Below are 21,352 nucleotides of genomic sequence, written 5' to 3' on the forward strand. Positions count from 1 at the left end.
TGAAATAAAATGACAATTCCGATGTCATTTACGCATTGGCGTGTTCTTATCTGTTAAATCCGCAGTGTTGATACAGGTGTATATTCAATAGGTACTTCCTTTTTTCAGGAGAAATTGTAATCGTTCTCAGTACTAATATGCATCCCACCCTCGGTCCTTGATGTAAATTGTTTTGCTGCGATATCATCATGTTCCAGGTGCAAATAAACAACATTGCGATTTTCACCTGGGATCGAGGCTGTATGTCTAAGTGAAACAGAAAAAATTCCAATCTTTGTATTTATGTATCGTATGTCCATAGAATCACTAAGCACACATGGCTTAAACCAATACTGATATAAGTGTGGTCCCATAATTAGTCATATTACCTTTGTTTTTCTTTTTAGCAACATCCTCGGAAACTGCGATATTGGCTTTCACAAAGAACGATGTGAGTGATGTGAAACTCTACATTAATATTGTAAACCCATCCAATACGGGAATACACGTGAACGTTTCTGCTCCCGGCATTGCTTCATTCCAGACTAGGAGAAAATATGTTGGTCCGAAAGAAGCCCTTGTTGAAGAATTGTATACAGCAGGCACAGAAATAATAGAGTCGGGGATAACAAGCAAAGGCATTCTTATCCATTCAAACAATACAGAGTTTAGCGTAACGGGGTTATCTTTTCGTGAGAACAGCGCTGCTGCGTACCTTGCTAGAACAATAGAGCAACTCGATACAAATTATATCGCCATGACACATTGTGATCCAACATATACTTGCCAGATCACAGTTATTTCCAGCATGGATAACGCGACTATTGATATCGAGCTCCCTGAACTTTTTACATCTGAAATTGCCTTTGATAGAAATGTTTACGGACCTGGTGACATCCTGGAAATAACTTTACAGGAAGCACAGACCTTTAAAATCAATTCAATGTCAGACATGAGTGGAGCGAAGATTTACTCGACAAATGGAAAACGATTTTCTGTGTTAGCGGGAAGTTCGCTGACATCAATAACTGAAGGTGGTGGCCGCGACCACATCGCAGATATGGTTCCTCCGACATCGACATGGGGAAAAGATTACGTAATTGTTTGGCATGCCACACGTCTAGATAGCGCTCACGTGAAAGTTCTTGCTGCGTCAGGTGGTGCTAATATATCAATGATAGGATGTGAACGTGTTGAGGAACATCGCTTGCTTGAACTTAAAAGTTATTTCTATGTCATAGATTGCGAACGGGTTATAATTGTATCTGACGTACCTGTTCTCGTTACCCAGTTTCTAGTGAACTATTCACATAAAGATCCAGCAATGTTCTTTCCTATACCTCCCCAACATTTTGTCAATAAATACAATGTTTTCATTCCTCCTGGATTTGATTACTGTGCCATGAACCTTATCACTGAGACTACGTATACTACCACATTTACTTTATCTGCATTTACCAGCTCGTTTTCTGAATGGACAGAAATAGTGCAGACTGCATATTCGACTGCATGGCTGATGAATCTTGATTCCAGTGTAATGGAAATAATGAATACGTCACCATTTGGTGGTCACGTGATGTGCAAAACGTCCACTGCCATCATAGCTTTTCCCATCGGGCTTGGCATTGCACCTGCAAATGAATTACAGGTATGTAAACAAGAAAATGACATCAGTAGAGTAAGAATTTTACATTTTGATGCTACAGGTATTGTCGACGTAATGAACGTAACCACAATCTAATCCCTATTCAATCGATCCAATATGGACAAAATATTTTCTTCGAAAACGTTCATCATGTTTTTTTTTCAAAACCATAGAATGCCATGCCATTCTCTAAAATAAGAATGCATTGGTAATTTGATTAATTTATAACGTTAAAAAAATGTACCGTATTTTTCATACTCACGAATGAAGAACTTTTAATATATTATTCACCACCAAATGGTACCAACATTTGGACAACTACAATAATTATAGCGCATGTTTTTATTTTACAAGCTGAAAATGATCTTGGCAGTACTGCCAAAAAGCATTGTAATTACATCTACAGTGCAATGAAAATACTCAATAATTATATACAGTCAGACCATTAAGCCAAGTTGTAATCTACAATTTCATTTCACATGCTTACAGTTTTATCAGTAGTTGTAAAGTGATTTCGGGAGGTATGTTTCCATCTACACCTACATAAGGAATAAAAACAAGAAATTTACAGTGCACAAATTATGAGTTGTAATTAATGTTTAAGGCATCATACATGTTTCCCTGTCAATTTGAATGATTTTCACAGTTTGATATATATGAAACCTTATCGTTTTGAATAGATTACCGAAGAAAAACTAACAGGTCAAAATTTTCGTCCAATTATAGAACATATAACTTAAAAACAATGACTATTTTTTTTTATATTTTTGAACTAGCATTCACATTATTATAATACCATTCATATATATTTTCAGGGGTCCAGTTCGACCAGTTATGCAACTCAAACAGCTGGTACGAATCACGCTTCTTTACCGTCCAGTACTGATCATAGCACCACTCAAACATACCCAAACAGTTGGTCAACAACTGAAGAAACCACGAGTGGTGTGTCATCAACTACAGCTACTGCTGATAACGCCATAGACATTCAAACGTATCCAACTACTCGGTCAACAATTGAACCAAATGAGGTTGCAGTATCATCAAGCACTGCACCTAACGTCATAGATAATCAAACATGCTTTTGTTGTAAATCGAGGCCAATTGCAAATCTTTCGTCGCCTGAAAGTTTAAAGGAAATTATAGAAAACCTGAAGAAATCACTTTCAGTTTCGAAGAAGAAGACTTCAAAATACGTCCGTGCGTTGACCAGTGCCTGGGATGAGAGACCATCCTCCACCAGAATAGGGGTCGTCGGGATTATTGTTCTCTGTGTCGTGTTTGGGAGTGTCATGATCATGGACGTCCAAAAGCTTTTATCAAAAATGGTGTAACCGTTTATTACAAACATTTTAATTCCTGCTCAATGTTAAGAAAACCGAAGATTGTTCTATTTGAAAATTTGATAAGAATAGGTTGATACAGTTAATCAAAAATCATTTAAAAGTTCCTTTTGGCTTGGTAGACTAGAAATGCATACATAATTATAAGAATCTAAAACACATAACGGAGAATGAACTCATATAGAATAGACAGGGGATTGTAACTTTGGAATGATTTTTAGTCCCCTGTCAGTGAAACCGGAGGTGACTACATTGTTTGTTCCTGTCTGGCTGTTCATCCGTCCGTCGTTCTGTCTGTATATCTGTCTGTCCGGATTTGGTTTCCAGATGATAACTTAATTAAGAACGAATTGATATATTTTAATCAAACTTCACAAATTGGTAGCATACGGAAAAAATACAGCTTGGGATTGAATTTGGGGTCAAAAGGTCAATTACAAAGGTAACTATCATTAAAAATATAATGTTTAAAATCAATTGGTTTCCGGACAATAACATGAGAACAAATCATCACAATTTGTTAAAACTTCCCACAATGATAGCATAGAAGGTGGCACAGCTTGTATTGAATTTCGGGTCAAAAGGTCAACTACAAAAGTTAATAATTCAATGTTGCTTGTTACGAGCATTTCCATTGGCTTAAAAATTTACTTTATCAACCCATAAAGGAAAAAATGGCGTCGCCGTTTGTAACGTCGCTTCTGATTGGCTGAGATGACGGCGTAATGATTTCATAAACAAAAGAGTCCCAAAATGAATTTTGAATATTGAAGAGATTATCTTTTGTAAATTGAATTATAAGGATTAATTTGAATATATTTTTTATGTTATGGAGATATAACACAAAAATCTGAGTGTACTCTCATCATAAACCGCTTCGCGGTTTATTTAGAGTACACTCAGATTTTTGTGTTATATCTCCATAACATAAAAAATATATTCAAGTTAATCCTTATATAACACAAAAATCTGAGTGTACTCTCATCATAAACCGCTTCGCGGTTTATTTAGAGTACACTCAGATTTTTGTGTTATATCTCCATAACATAAAAAATCTATTCAAGTTAATCCTTAAATACTACTAAAAATATTTTGTTTCACAAAATATTGTTTCCGGACGTTAACACAATGGAGTTTGTTCAAATTTCTTTCAATGATAGCATAACTAAGCAATAACAATAACTTGCCGTGGATAAAAAAAATGTGATTGACGGTAGGGGAAGTGTGTTGCTTACCATTTTAATAAGTTTGTATTGTGCTGTTTTCATTGAACGGGTTATAAAATGTTTGTAATGAACAGGACAGTCTTATATGATGTAGACTCTTGGAACAATGTAGATCTTTGGATTGGAATGGACTCGTAAACTTTTGAAATAAATTACACGATGGAGTACTAGAATTGACTGAAGACTGTAAAGATAGACTTGCGGACATTGACTAGACTCCTGGAGATGTCTGGATTTGAAACATCTGCTGTTTATTTCCGGAGAAACTTCATTTTCTATCCGACACCTATGTTTTACCATCTTTAAGTGTCCACTTATTAGGTACGTCATAGTGTATACATTCTACATCTTTGAGAAACACGGAGTAAAACATACATACTGCTTTCAGTGTGATAGTTTGATCATCATTGATGATTTCATATTGATCCGGAAGGTCTTTTATCAGGGTTCTTCCGGAAGGGTCGAGAAGGACACCAGTGTGTGTACGGGAAGATAAAAGAAGATTTTACACCTTTTAGGCTGAGTTATTATTGACACTTTTAAAACATATGAATTGTGCAACAAACACAGAAAGACTATAATAGTCACAAAAATAGTATTGATAGAATTATCGCAGTGTTGCATTGGCACTGTGTTGGTGATAATGAAACACGTCTTCGTTACCAGAATTTGTGAGCGTATAATTCAATGTTGGAGTACAACAAGGTAGTCTTCATTGAAACGCTGAACACATATGACAAAATGTTTCATCTGTAAGCAAGGTAAACGTACTACATGTAAACAGATTTTTTCATTACCGTAGACTCATCTTATTACAAAAAATGGTGACAGCGGTTGGATGGTGGAATTGTTAGTAAAATTGGTGTTGGAATGCATACATTAATTTGTTTACGTTGTTGTTTACTTTGCGAACTGTTTATTGATAAATATAATGGTATGAAGTATATATTTGATCAGGATGTGAAGTACTTCAGAAATTTTTCCATTCCCCACAATGAAATGGGGTATGATATAGAAATAGTGGAAACGAAGTCCGTCCCGTCCTATACCGCTTTGACATGGATAGACCAAACATGTTAAAGGGACAATTCAGTTTAAGAGTACATTAAAATTTGCACATAAATCGGAAACAAACCAGTTCCAATAGAAATTAGATTAGTTGATATGCCAGAAAAGCCAACTGTAATGAAATGAATGGGAAATGTTCAAACTCGCTTTCTGTCCGACATTACACATAGTGGTCGGATGTCTTGTGTGCTGAACCCTGGTCAGTGCCATTGTATTAAAGTTTTTTGTCTATAACTACTGAAATCGCTCTTGCAGTAGTGTGCTTACTTTATTAGATTCATGTTCTTATCTAAAATTAATTTTATCAAGTCCTCAGTGGTTATGTATTGCATTTGTTTAACGTGCGTGGCTTTGGCACGGGTATGGGCACAGCGTGCATGTTGTACCTGCTTAATCGTATTGATCAACGATTTGGAATTTCAACGGTATCAATCAAAATACTTAACAATGTCGTGAAATTTATCAATATTTTTTGTTATATGTTTCATAGGATATGTAGAACAATACCTTTTACACATATATTGCTTCGTGGTTATGTAACAGAATTAGTCTCACTGATTGTCCCTTTAAAGAGTTGGGTGCCGTTTTTTCCACAAACTATCTTAAAATAAATATCCGTTGTCATAGTATTTTCCTATTTAGATCATTGATTAGGCTTTACTGTATTTTCTCAAGATTTTTTTTTTGGCAATTTAAAAATTACAGTTACATATTTCCTAATTTGACATGTGCAGCGACAGTGGACCCAACATTGATGGCATAAAACAATGTATGGTCAGAAACATAAATGAATATATGTATGTTTCTGGTATGGGCGAGTGGTCTCCGATACAGAGGGCTATGTATGACAACATCAATTTAAATTGAATTAACCCTCGTGTTTCAGGCCGGTTTGTTGTAAAAGTTATTGATTTTTATGACATTATACCAAACTCGATCAATAAGATTCACATTACAAGCCTCTTTGTTAAAAAGTCATTTGAACTGAGGAAAGCTGGCTTGATAAATGATTAAGTTGTTGTTTTAATCTACTGTGTGTTATGTACATGTATGTTTTGCAATAAATTCCTTTTGTATGGATGTAAGGAAGCAATAAAGTTGAATTAAAATTACAAAGTTATGAGTATGATTTGGAGGAATCGAAAATGTAAATTTTCACGATATATTTTGAGAAGGTCACTTGGGACTTGGTCTTGGGTGACCGAATACATTAGATTAGGAATAATATTCCCAGCAAAGCTATGAAGTTATCACACTGTGTGATCTCGAATTAATTGTAAACAATAACATTCTCCCGAGATCTCAGTTAGACACGACACATGACTAGTTGTATGTGCGGTAATAAATAAATAAAATGACATCGACAGGGCTGATCGAGTTGTTGCTTATTGAGTTGTTTTTCAACCCGTACTTCTACCCTCTTGGGTATGTGCTATACTGCTGAATTCATGCAGCAACCGAACAAGACTAAGAGTGCGATATAGAATTGTCACTCCAGCTTTACTAGCAACTATTTTATCAATTTTTTCAATAAAAAACGTTAGATTTAATTTATTTAAATATACAAATGTAATAATTTCACCTTAATTTCAATATAAATCTTCTTCTCAAAATACATTAATATGCATGCTAACTTCTATACATATGGGTCCAAATTTTTTTTTAAAGATTATATCAATAAAAATGAATTTATCAAAATTACGGCATCTTGTTACAGTTTTTGTTTTTTTATATGTAATTTTGAAGACTCCTGTGCATGGTATATTTATAACGACATCTACCGATGAAAACATTTTATGAACAGCCACCCAGGTACGTCGCTATAGGTAATAAGATAAACTAGAGAAAGCTGGGAGTAACACTAAACAAGCAATATTAACATCAATCTTCTCTTTCCTTTATTTCATCAAAATATAATAGAAACGTAAACAAGATAAAAAAGAATAAAGAAAGAGCATCAGTTTCATTGTACATGTTGAAAAATCAGCATTTGAAATTAGTAAAACCTGAAAGTTTCATGTTTCATTTACTTGTTGAAGTTGATATTAAACCAAATAATAAAGGCAGTTGATTTCATGATTACAGGACATAAATAATTCCTTTGCTTTTCTTGTAGTCCTCTTTACGGTCATACTTATTTAAGAATATGCCATGTTCAGGAGGTTGGAGAAAGCCAGATTAACCAGAAAAGCCGCCAACTCACAATCAGTAGCTGGCAATTGTTACCCTTCGTAGGTTTGAAGCATGCTACCCAGAGGTGAGGGCTAGCGGCAATGTAACAAGAACCCCAACTAATCACTCACCATAGAATACCCTTCGTAGGTTTGAAGCATGCTACCCAGAGGTGAGGGCTAGCAGTAATGTAACAAGAACCCCAACCAATCAATCTCGATAGGTTACTCTTCGTAGGTTTGAAGCATGCTACCCAGAAATGAGGGCTAGCGATAATGTAACAGGAACCCCAACCAATCAATCACCATAGGTTACCCTTCGTAGGTTTGAAGCATGCTACCCAGAGGTGAGGGCTAGCAGTAATGTAACAAGAACCCCAACCAATCAATCTCGATAGGTTACTCTTCGTAGGTTTGAAGCATGCTACCCAGAAATGAGGGCTAGCGATAATGTAACAGGAACCCCAACCAATCAATCACCATAGGTTACCCTTCGTAGGTTTGAAGCATGCTACCCAGAGGTGAGGGCTAGCGGTAATGTAACAGGAACCCCAACCAATCAATCACCATACGTTACCCTTCGTAAGTTTGAAGCATGCTACCCAGAAATGAGGGCTAGCGGTAATGTAACAGGAACCCCAACCAATCAATCACCATAGGTTACCCTTCGTAGGTTTGAAGCATGCTACCCAGAAATGAGGGCTAGCGGTAATGTAACAAGAACCCCAACCAATCAATCTCGATAGGTTACTCTTCGTAGGTTTGAAGCATGCTACCCAGAAATGAGGGCTAGCGATAATGTAACAGGAACCCCAACCAATCAATCACCATAGGTTACCCTTCGTAGGTTTGAAGCATGCTACCCAGAGGTGAGGGCTAGCGGTAATGTAACAGGAACCCCAACCAATCAATCACCATACGTTACCCTTCGTAAGTTTGAAGCATGCTACCCAGAAATGAGGGCTAGCGGTAATGTAACAGGAACCCCAACCAATCAATCACCATAGGTTACCCTTCGTAGGTTTGAAGCATGCAACCCAGAAATGAGGGCTAGCGGTAATGTAACAAGAACCCCAACCAATCAATCACCATAGGTTACCCTTCGTAGGTTTGAAGCACGCTACCCAGTTGAAGCACGCTACCCAGAGGTGAGGGCTAGCGGTAATGTAACAGGAACCCCAACCAATCAATCACCATAGGTTACCCTTCGTAGGTTTGAAGCATGCTACTCAGTTGAAGCATGCTACCCAGAGGTGAGGGCTAGCGGTAATGTAACAGGAACCCCAACCAATCAATCACCATAGGTTATCCTTCGTAGGTTTGAAGCATGCTACCCAGAGGTGAGGGCTAGCGGTAATGTAAAAGGAACCCCAACCAATCAATGACCATAGGTTACCCTTCGTAGGTTTGAAGCATGCTACCCAGAGGTGAGGGCTAGCGGTAATGTAACAAGAACCCCAACCAATCAATCACCATAGGTTACCCTTCGTAGGTTTGAAGCACGCTACCCAGTTGAAGCATGCTACCCAGAGGTGAGGGCTAGCGGTAATGTAACAGGAACCCCAACCAATCAATCACCATAGGTTACCCTTCGTAGGTTTGAAGCATGCTACCCAGTTGAAGCATGCTACCCAGAGGTAAGGGCTAGCGGTAATGTAACAGGAACCCCAACCAATCAATCACCATAGGTTACCCTTCGTAGGTTTGAAGCATGCTACCCAGAGGTGAGGGCTAGCGGTAATGTAACAAGAACCCCAACCAATCAATCACCATAGGTTACCCTTCGTAGGTTTGAAGCATGCTACCCAGAAATGAGGGCTAGCGGTAATGTAACAAGAACCCCAACCAATCAATCACCATAGGTTACCCTTCGTAGGTTTGAAGCATGCTACCCAGAAATGAGGGCTAGCGGTAATGTAACAGGAACCCCAACCAATCAATCACCATAGGTTACCCTTCGTAGGTTTGAAGCATGCTACCCAGTTGAAGCATGCTACCCAGAGGTGAGGGCTAGCGGTAATGTAACAAGAACCCCAACCAATCAATCACCATAGGTTACCCTTCGTAGGTTTGAAGCACGCTACCCAGTTGAAGCACGCTACCCAGAGGTGAGGGCTAGCGGTAATGTAACAAGAACCCCAACCAATCAATCACCATAGGTTACCCTTCGTAGGTTTGAAGCACGCTACCCAGTTGAAGCAAGCTACCCAGAGGTGAGGGCTAGCGGTAATGTAACAGGAACCCCAACCAATCAATCACCATAGGTTACCCTTCGTAGGTTTGAAGCATGCTACCCAGTTGAAGCATGCTACCCAGAGGTGAGGGCTAGCGGTAATGTAACAGGAACCCCAACCAATCAATCACCATAGGTTATCCTTCGTAGGTTTGAAGCATGCTACCCAGAGGTGAGGGCTAGCGGTAATGTAAAAGGAACCCCAACCAATCAATGACCATAGGTTACCCTTCGTAGGTTTGAAGCACGCTACCCAGTTGAAGCATGCTACCCAGAGGTGAGGGCTAGCGGTAATGTAACAGGAACCCCAACCAATCAATCACCATAGGTTACCCTTTGTTGGTTTGAAGCATGCTACCTAGAGGTGAGGGCTAGCGGTAATGTAACAGGAACCCCAACCAATCAATCACCATAGGTTACCCTTCGTAGGTTTGAAGCATGCTACCCAGTTGAAGCATGCTACCCAGAGGTGAAGGCTAGCGGTAATGTAACAAGAACCTCAACCAATCAATCACCATAGGTTACCCTTCGTAGGTTTGAAGCATGCTACCCAGTTGAAGCATGCTACCCAGAGGTGAGGGCTAGCGGTAATGTAACAAGAACCTCAACCAATCAATCACCATAGGTTACCCTTCGTAGGTTTGAAGCATGCTACCCAGTTGAAGCATGCTACCCAGAGGTGAGGGCTAGCGGTAATGTAACAGGAACCCCAACCAATCAATCACCATAGGTTACCCTTTGTTGGTTTGAAGCATGCTACCTAGAGGTGAGGGCTAGCGGTAATGTAACAAGAACCCCAACCAATCAATCACCATAGGTTACCCTTCGTAGGTTTGAAGCATGCTACCCAGAGGTGAGGGCTAGCGGTAATGTAACAGGAACCCCAACCAATCAATCACCATAGGTTACCCTTCGTAGGTTTGAAGCATGCTACCCAGAAATGAGGGCTAGCGGTAATGTAACAGGAACCCCAACCAATCAATCACCATAGGTTACCTTCGTAGGTTTGAAGCATGCTACCCAGAGGTGAGGGCTAGCGGTAATGTAACAAGAACCCCAACCAATCAATCACCATAGGTTACCCTTCGTAGGTTTGAAGTACGCTACCCAGTTGAAGCACGCTACCCAGAGGTGAGGGCTAGCGGTAATGTAACAAGAACCCCAACCCATCAATCACCATAGGTTACCCTTCGTAGGTTTGAAGCACGCTACCCAGTTGAAGCACGCTACCCAGAGGTGAGGGCTAGCGGTAATGTAACAGGAACCCCAACCAATCAATCACCATAGGTTACCCTTCGTAGGTTTGAAGCATGCTACCCAGTTGAAGCATGCTACCCAGAGGTGAGGGCTAGCGGTAATGTAAACAGGAACCCCAACCAATCAAAAACACTTCATAGGTTACCCTTCGTAGGTTTGAAGCACGCTACCCAGTTGAAGCATGCTACCCAGAGGTGAGGGCTAGCGGTAATGTAACAGGAACCCCAACCAATCAATCACCATAGGTTACCCTTTGTTGGTTTGAAGCATGCTACCTAGAGGTGAGGGCTAGCGGTAATGTAACAGGAACCCCAACCAATCAATCACCATAGGTTACCCTTCGTAGGTTTGAAGCATGCTACCCAGTTGAAGCATGCTACCCAGAGGTGAGGGCTAGCGGTAATGTAACAAGAACCTCAACCAATCAATCACCATAGGTTACCCTTCGTAGGTTTGAAGCATGCTACCCAGTTGAAGCATGCTACCCAGAGGTGAGGGCTAGCGGTAATGTAACAGGAACCCCAACCAATCAATCACCATAGGTTACCCTTCGTAGGTTTGAAGCATGCTACCCAGTTGAAGCAGCTACCCAGAGGTGAGGGCTAGCGGTAATGTAACAGAACCCCAAAATCAATCACACCAAGGTTACCCTCGTAGGTTTGAAGCATGCTACCCAGAGGTGAGGGCTAGCGGTAATGTAACAAGAACCCCAACCAATCAATCACCATAGGTTACCCTTCGTAGGTTTGAAGCATGCTACCCAGAGGTGAGGGCTAGCGGTAATGTAACAGGAACCCCAACCAATCAATCACCATAGGTTACCCTTCGTAGGTTTGAAGCATGCTACCCAGAATGAGGGCTAGCGTAATGTAACAGGAACCCCAACCAATCAATCACCATAGGTTACCTTCGTAGGTTTGAAGCATGCTACCCAGAGGTGAGGGCTAGCGGTAATGTAACAAGAACCCCAACCAATCAATCACCATAGGTTACCCTTCGTAGGTTTGAAGCACGCTACCCAGTTGAAGCACGCTACCCAGAGGTGAGGGCTAGCGGTAATGTAACAGGAACCCCAACCAATCAATCACCATAGGTTCCCTTCGTAGGTTTGAAGCATCTACCAGAGGTGAGGGCTAGCGGTAATGTAAAAGAACCCAACCAATCAAACCATAGGTTACCCTTCGTAGGTTGAAGCAGTACCCAGTTGAAGCATGCTACCCAGAGTGAGGCTAGGGTAATGTAACAGGAACCCCAACAATCAATCACCATAGGTTACCTTCGTAGGTTGAAGCATGCTACCAGAGGTGAGGGCTAGCGGTAATGTAACAGGAACCCCAACCAATCAATCACCATAGGTTACCCTTCGTAGGTTTGAAGCATGCTACCCATTGAAGTGTACCCAGCTAGGTAGGGCTAGCGGTAATGTAACAGGAACCCCAACCAATCAATCACCATAGGTTACCCTTCGTAGGTTTGAAGCATGCTACCCAGAGGTGAGGGCTAGCGGTAATGTAACAGGAACCCAACCAATCAATCACCATAGTTACCCTTGTGGTTCACATGCTACCAGAGGTGAGGGCTAGCGGTAATGTAAGAACCCAACCAATCAATCACCATAGGTTACCCTTCGTAGGTTTGAAGCATGCTACCAGTTGAAGCATGCTACCCAGAGGTGAGGGCTAGCGGTAATGTAACAAGAACCTCAACCAATCAATCACCATAGGTTACTTTCGTAGGTTTGAAGCATGCTACCAGTTGAAGCATGCTACCCAGAGGTGAGGGCTAGCGGTAATGTAACAAGAACCTCAACCAATCAATCACCATAGGTTACCCTTCGTAGGTTTGAAGCATGCTACCCAGTTGAAGCATGCTACCCAGAGGTGAGGGCTAGCGGTAATGTAACAAGAACCTCAACCAATCAATCACCATAGGTTACCCTTCGTAGGTTTGAAGCATGCTACCCAGTTGAAGCACGCTACTCAGAGGTGAGGGCTAGCAGTAATGTAACAGGAACCCCAATCAATCAATCACCATAGGTTACCCTTCGTAGGTTTGAAGCACGCTACCCAGTTGAAGCATGCTACCCAGAGGTGAGGGCTAGCGGTAATGTAACAGGAACCCCAACCAATCAATCACTATAGTCTTACTTGTGATACATTTTACAAAATGACAAAATATTTGTTGACAATATATATGTCTTAGGCAAAACAAAAATAATAATATAGGCAGGTTTAACAGACTAGTACATTTTATTTAACAAAATTATAACATATATTTAATTGAAATATTAAAACCTGAAATACTAGCTAAATAATTCTGATGCAAGGTCTTTCTTCCATGGAAAACTTGTCTGTGTTCCAGGGGACTGAACACTGATGCTAGCAATCACGGTTGACCTCTTTATGACCTCTTCCAAGGTCAAAGAGGGCATGTTGGAAAGATAGTACGCTAAGGCTCCAACAAAAGCATCTCCCGCACCCTGTAAAAAACAGTCAAAAAATCATCTCCAGAAAAATTGCAGTACACACTTGCTAATCAAAGTTGGAAATAAAAGCAAGTAAATGTCATACCATTTAATAATATAATTTTGAAGGGAACAACAGCACTGGTATTTGTATGATAATGATGGTCATACAAATGTGATGAATTTTAACAGTGTAACCCAGACAGGTATCAAACCTGAATCTAAAGCCTGATGACTTCTTTACTTCCAGAATTGCCATGTACTTTAATATGTGAGATCAATATATATATTTACAGTTGTATCAACAGCAGTGACAGGTTTGGCTGGTACATGGCTTGGCGTTTGGTGTTCCTTAGAGGCGAATACTGATCCCATCTGTCCTAAAGTAAGAATGACCACTTCGCATCCTTTGTCCAGCAAAGCCAGACTGGCTTTACAGGCATCGTCTTTATTTTTCACAGGTAAACCAGTCAGTATCTCTGCCTGGGTTTAAAAACAGAATTCATTTATTACAATATCACCAATAAAATCAATATATTGTATCTATATATTGTATATGAATATATTTTTTCAGTGAGTGATATTTATCTATCATTTAGAGTACATTGCTGCCTCAAAGAATTATCAAGGGATGGAATAGTGCCTGGGCCAAAGTTTTTTTTTAAATCTATTTGAAAAAGAAAATGAATTTTTACAGAAACAAATATTATCATATGATTTCCAATGAATTTGTAAATATATAAAGTGTATATGTAATTTTAAAAGACAATAAAGTACTTCTGAGCATTGTGCTAAATATTTTGAATGTGCTAAATATTTCGATGGTATGTAAAAGTTGTGGAATTTGGTGGAACCGCACACATATTGAAAATATAAAACCCCACCAAATATAACTGCTATACAGTATAAATAACTATTTTCTGTTTTTGTTAAAACATGCCTGAGAGACCACCGCTGTATCAGGATCTCATGCTTAATAAGTAAGACCACTTTTTATGGTTCCAAATGGACAGTGAAACTTAATCTGTGTATAAAGATAATTTGGTCACATAATGGTACATTCTACTCCAGCTTTTCATACCCAGTACACCCAAGGAAAAATAGTGTTCAGTGTAAACTACCAGTAAAAAGATACATTACTGTGAATATAACAAACTCCTCCTCACCTCTGTTTCATTGGCACAGAATATATCACATTCAGTAAAGAACTCCGATGACAAGCCAGACTGTGCCGGCGCTGGATTAAATATACTCCTAACTGAAATGTAGACAATGTAATAAATATACTCCTCACTGTAATGTAGATAAAGTAATAAATATACTCCTCACTGTAATGTATACAATGTAATAAATATACTCCTCACTGTAATGTATACAATGTAATAAATATACTCCTCACTGTAATGTATACAATGTAATAAATATACTCCTCACTGTAATGTAGATAAAGTAATAAATATACTCCTCACTGTAATGTAGATAAAGTAATAAATATACTCCTCACTGTAATGTAGATAAAGCTCTGTAGATAAAGTAATAAATATACTCCTCACTGTAATGTAGATAAAGTAATAAATATACTTCTCACTGTAATGTAGACAATGTAATAAATATACTCCTCACTGTAATGTAGACAATGTAATAAATATACTCCTCACTGTAATGTAGATAAAGTAATAAATATACTCCTCACTGTAATGTAGATAAAGTAATAAATATACTCCTCACTGTAATGTAGACAATGTAATAAATATACTCCTCACTGTAATGTAGCCAATGTAATAAAATATACTCCTCACTGTAATGTAGCCAATGTAATAAAATATATACTCCTCACTGTAATGTATACAATGTAATAAATAATATACTCCTCACTGTAATGTATACAATATGTAATAAATATACTCCTCACTGTAATGTATACAATGTAATAAATATACTCCTCACTGTAATGTAGACAATGTAATAAATATACTCCTCACTGTAATGTAGATAAAGTAATAAATATACTCCTCACTGTAATGTAGACAATGTAATAAATATACTCCTCACTGTAATGTAGATAAAGTAATAAATATACTCCTCACTGTAATGTAGACAATGTAATAAATATACTCCTCACTGTAATGTAGTCAATGTAATAAATATACTCCTCACTGTAATGTATACAATGTAATAAATATACTCCTCACTGTAATGTATACAATGTAATAAATATACTCCTCACTGTAATGTATACAATGTAATAAATATACTCCTCACTGTAATGTATACAATGTAATAAATATAATCCTCACTGTAATGTAGACAATGTAATAAATATACTTCTCACTGTAATGTAGATAAAGTAATAAATATAATCCTCACTGTAATGTAGACAATGTAATAAATATACTCCTCACTGTAATGTAGCCAATGTAATAAATATACTCCTCACTGTAATGTAGACAATGTAATAAATATACTCCTCACTGTAATGTAGACAATGTAATAAATATACTCCTCACTGTAATGTAGACAATGTAATAAATATACTCCTCACTGTAATGTAGATAAAGTAAAATAAATATACTCCTCACTGTAATGTAGACAATGTAATAAATATACTCCTCACTGTAATGTAGATAAAGCAATAAATATACTCCTCACTGTAATGTAGATAAAGTAATAAATATACTCCTCACTGTAATGTAGACAATGTAATAAAATATACTCCTCACTGTAATGTAGACAATGTAATAAATATACTCCTCACTGTAATGTAGATAAAGTAATAAATATACTCCTCACTGTAATGTAGATAAAGTAATAAATATACTCCTCACTGTAATGTAGACAATGTAATAAATATACTCCTCACTGTAATGTAGCCAATGTAATAAATATACTCCTCACTGTAATGTATACAATGTAATAAATATACTCCTCACTGTAATGTATACAATGTAATAAATATACTCCTCACTGTAATGTATGTAATAAATATACTCCTCAATGTAATGTTGACAATGTAACAAATATACTCCTCACTGAAATGTATACAATGTAATAAATATAATCCTCATTGTAATGTATACAATGTTATAAAAATACTCCTCACTGTAATAAAGATAAAGTAATAAATATACTCCTCACTGTAATGTAATGAATATACTCGTCACTGTAATGTATACAATGTAATAATAAATATACTTCTCACTGTAATGTAGATAAAGTAATAAATATACTTCTCACTGTAATGTAGCCAATGTAATTAATATACTCCTCACTGTTATGTAGACAATGTAATAAATATACTCCTCAATGTAATGTTGACAATGTAACAAATATACTCCTCACTGAAATGTATACAATGTAATAAATATACTCCTCACTGTAATGTATACAATATAATAAATATACTCATCACTGTAATGTATTCAATGTAATAAATATCCTTTTCACTTTAATTTAAAGAATGTTATACATATATTCCTCAATGTAATGTAGACAATGTAATACAAAGTAATAAATATACTCCTTGCTGTAACATACTTGCCAACCCTCCCTATTTTGGAGGGAGACTCCCGATTTGGAACCCCAAAAAAATCTAATTATGCCATCAGAAAAAACAGGTCCAAATATGCAAAAATCAACCTTCAATTTCTTTATGGGGGTTACTAAGTAGACTTTCTTGAAGTCAATAGTTTAAACACATGAAATTACCCCAATGGGAATTTCAAAAAGTTGGCAAGTATGCTGTAATGTAGACAATGTAATAAATTAATATACTCCTTACTGTGATGTTGGCAATGTAAATAATCAATGGAATTAGGCTTTCTGTGATGTTATTTATTCTAGGGGTCTGTTTGTACAATGTATCTGCAAACAAACATGTTAAATCTTTTAATTAATATTTCAGATATGAATATTTATGAACCTGCAAATCATGATGTAAGACCTTAAAATTTTAATCAAAACTTAATCATTACGAACTCATTCCTTCATCGTATCAAAAACATTCAACTATGATAAAACTGGTCAAACTTCGGCTTTAAGTAGGGGAGATAACCTGTATTGTAATTAGGCTCAGGAATTATGCTGTAGACACTAAATACATATACAATAGATATATTCACTATTTTATTTTGCAACAACTTTATTTCATCAATCACTGATATTTCATTTTAAATACATACCTTTGTGTCTCTTTGCTAACTTCAAGGCAGCAAGTGTAGATTTTGGAGATATTTCTAACTGGCATATAATGATTTTACTTTCTTTTACAATAGCTTCTGCAGCAGCAACATCATCCTCTGATAGTAACAGGTTAGCACCAGCCACAATGACAATGGAATTTTGTCCTTCAAAGACAATAAATTTGTACAAAATATCAAAATCACATGTAATCTTAAAGCTTTATACAGCATGATAATCGAAACAATTCAAAATAGCCATCCATCGACAGTAAGTACAACAATTTATAGGACTCGCCTAGATGAGCCCTGAACTCATGATTTCTGTAACTATATTTTTTTCATTGTAAGGTACTGGATATGTAAACAAGAGGCCCATGGGCCTTGACGGTCATCTGACTGATGGTACAAAACAGTCACAGTATAAAGTAGCAGTCAACAATTAGTATAAGAAATACAAGGAACACCTTAGTTTAATATGGAAGTTTCTGAATTAGGTAAAGGTCATTTGTTGAACAAACTTGATAGCCCTTCATCCTAGTATGCTGTAGGCCAAATATCAAGTCTCTAGAAAACTTAGTTATTCACAAGATGTTGTTTAAAGATTTTAGCTTATTTGACTCCTGAGAAGTTGATTGGATCTGACCAGACTCGTTTATATCAAATATGATTGTCCTTTGCCAATGATGTGTCACACCAAATATGGATGAAATCAACTCAAGGGTTAAGGAGAAGGATTTAAAAACTAAAATTAAGAAATTTTCTCCTTTTGGGGTCCCATCCCTCAGCTCCTAGGAGTCAGAGCAGGCTCATTTATTTACAAAAATTACCTTTCCCAATGATGTTTCACACCAAATTTGGATGTAAACCATTCAAGGATGAAGAAGGAGTAGGATTTTAAATATAAATTTAAGAAAATTTCCCCTTTTGGGGCCCTGCCCCTCTGCCCCTAGGGGTCGAAGCAGGCTCATTTATATAAAATATGATTGCCCTTTCCCGAAAATGTTTCAAACCAAAATTTGGTTGCCATCCATGAAAGGATGAAGGAGGAGTAGGATTTTAAAGCAAAAATTAAGAAAATTTCTCCTTTTTGGGCCCAACCCCTCAGCCCTTAGCGGATGGAATTTATTCATTTATAAAAAATATAATTGTCCTTCCCTAATGATATTTCATACCAAATATGAATGTAATCCATTCAAAGGTAAAGGAGGATTAGGCTTTTGTATAAATAGTTTTACGCACGATGCACAGCGCATGGTGCACAATGACGGACAAAACACAATGACAATAGGTCATCCTGACCTTCGGTCAGATGACCTAAAAACCAGATGGCTGTCCACATTTGCTGATATCAAATGAAATGATGCTAAGGCAAAATGAGGGATATCATTAAAATCCTTTTAAATTATGTTCCCTTGCAAGTTACTAACAAGTGATTCATGTACTGGTATATTAAGTACCTTGTTCATTTACACATATAGGTGCGACACCAGTGCCTGCTTCAGAGGTAACTTCAACATGGTCTGCAAAACAAAATTAATATTTGGCAAATAAAATTATAAATTGAAAACAAAACTAGTGTAGAAATGGAATTTCTTCCCATGAAACATTATCTTAACTCAGGTATAAATATCACTAGTTGAACAAGAGGCCCAAGAGCCTGTATCACTCACCTAGTTGTTTTTAGTAATTATAACAAAGACCCCACCCCTCAGGCCACGGAAGGTCAGCCCCATCATTTGTACATCTTTGAATCCTCCCAATCTTATAAGAATGCTACCACTGCATTATGAGTGCTATCCCATGCTTAGTTTCAGAGGAGAAGTTGTCGATAACGGAAATAGTCAAATTGACCCCTTTTGACCCCACCCCTCTGGCCCCCGGGGGGCAGCCCCATCATTTGTACAATTTTGAATCCCCACCCTATAAGGATGCTACCATTGCGTTATTAGTGCTATCGTATGCTTAGTTAACGGAAATAGTCAAATTGACCCCTTTTGACCCCGCCCCTCAGGCCCTGGGAGTCGATCAGCCCCACCATTTGTACAATTTTCAGTAAGTACCCCATAAGGATGCTACCAGTCAAATTTTGTTAAATTCCGACCAGCAGGTTATGGAGAAGAAGTCAATTGTTGACGGATGGATGATGGACGCCATGATATGGCAGAAGCTCACCTTGATCCTTGGTGAGCTAATAATGTGCTCTTTTACTTTGATCAGTAAATGCAACAATTCTAGTCTTTAGCCAAGATCCATAATAAACTGAATTAATTAATTAATTAAATGAAAAAGTTTGGAGAATTGAAAAAAATATACATTCAAACTTTCTCCAGTTTTTCACAAAGTCTGATAAAGATGAGTGATTTATCTGTAATGCAGTTAACAGACCCAGGCTTTGAAATTTTAAAACTGTTTTACATATGGGTGATCTTACCAATCATAACTTGGTTATCTTTAAAATTCTGAATGTAATCTTTTCCAAAGGTGTCATCACCAAGCTGAAATAAATTGTAACTAAAAACATTTTACGAAAATATAAATATAACCTTGATTTTTTTTCATAATTTCTCCATCGGCATCATAAATTATGATTTAAAAAGTTTGTCAATAGGATTATCAACTTCATGCAGTTATAATTTCCAGTTATCATTTTTACAGTAATGGCTATTTAGTGACATGTTAGGTTTTGAAAGTTTAAAAAAGCTGGAGTACTAAGAGAAAATCCTTCAGCATGTGGTAAGTACCTATGGGTAAGAACTAAAGACTTGCAAGGGAAAGTGCCCTGACATATTTCTAGTTCAAAACCTATATGGGTCAGTTACCAGGTACTGACCATTGATTTTTGGTTTGTCTCTGAGTACTCTAGATTTGTATGTGTGACACCTTAACCACTACAGATAATACATACCGTATCGCCAGTGTAGTTTATTAGTTATTTATGCAGAGAATAAAGGTATTTTTGTATTTTTGCAGGACATTACTATTGTAACAAAACTTTGTTCCATAAAATATTAATAAATGGATTAAATACATATGCCCTTAGTGCCAAATTGTTGTAGCTCTAACAAGCAAACATTCAAAAAAATGTAGGGACCATTCCATAAGCCGCGTACATACATATGTATATATTCATTCTACCCTGCTCAGTGACAATATTCACCAGCAATGTGCATACCTTTGCTACCATTGCCGTTTTTGCACCCAATCTTGCAGCAACAACACATTGGTTAGCTCCCTTTCCACCAAATCCTATAGTAAATTTAGATCCATGTAAAGTCTCTCCTGGCTTTGGTAATCTTGGCACATAGCTTAAGGAAGGAAGATAACACACTGGTCATGATATATCAATTTAAACTGTATTATACATTTAGAAAAATCCATATTTGACATCAATATTATTTACATGAATATATTTGTCAGGCATCAATAAAATCATGAAATATAGTCTACATATAGGTTTAGACATTCTGACTGGTTTATATTTATTATTATCATGTTATTTACATACATGTCAACCTACACTTGTACATATATCTTTGCATGTGTTTATATGAATTAAAACAATATATATAATAAATCAAAGCCGGATATTAACTAAACAATAACCTGACGAGATCGGTCATGCAACTTCCTATGACTGTCACATCCATATTTCTACAGACACAGTTAAAATATTCAAGTTGTCAACAAGAAAATTGAAACAAGGGCGTTCCTGATCTGAGTTTACTTTCGGAGTATTCGAGACTTATACATCCATTGTTAATTAAAAACAAGAGAGGTATCGAAGGGAA

The 21,352-nt window shown here is 37.3% G+C and overlaps 2 protein-coding genes across 2 annotated transcripts in view; one reads left to right on the top strand and one right to left on the bottom strand.

Annotated features, from left to right (window-relative positions):
- LOC138318521 (uncharacterized) overlaps window positions 1–3,876 on the top strand; it is a 28,011-nt gene extending 24,135 nt beyond the window's left edge. The window contains exons 3-4 of the mRNA XM_069260962.1: window positions 387–1,627; window positions 2,440–3,876. Coding sequence (XP_069117063.1) covers window positions 387–1,627; window positions 2,440–2,958 — 1,760 coding nt within the window. The 3' untranslated portion in view covers window positions 2,959–3,876. The remainder of the gene's footprint in view (window positions 1–386; window positions 1,628–2,439) is intronic.
- A 9,276-nt stretch (window positions 3,877–13,152) lies between these two features.
- On the bottom strand, window positions 13,153–21,335 carry LOC138318522 (ribokinase-like). The gene is made up of 8 exons (XM_069260963.1): window positions 21,168–21,335; window positions 20,737–20,869; window positions 19,996–20,059; window positions 19,022–19,084; window positions 17,565–17,729; window positions 14,553–14,644; window positions 13,681–13,869; window positions 13,153–13,401 (listed from the first exon to the last, which is right to left on the bottom strand). Exons 1-8 carry the CDS (start codon window positions 21,209–21,211, stop codon window positions 13,225–13,227), a joined length of 927 nt encoding a protein of 308 aa, XP_069117064.1. The 5' UTR covers window positions 21,212–21,335; the 3' UTR covers window positions 13,153–13,224.
- Window positions 21,336–21,352: the final 17 nt, after the last annotated feature.

This window comes from Argopecten irradians, chromosome 3 (genome assembly GCF_041381155.1).
Source record: "Argopecten irradians isolate NY chromosome 3, Ai_NY, whole genome shotgun sequence".
Classification (NCBI taxonomy): domain Eukaryota; kingdom Metazoa; phylum Mollusca; class Bivalvia; order Pectinida; family Pectinidae; genus Argopecten; species Argopecten irradians.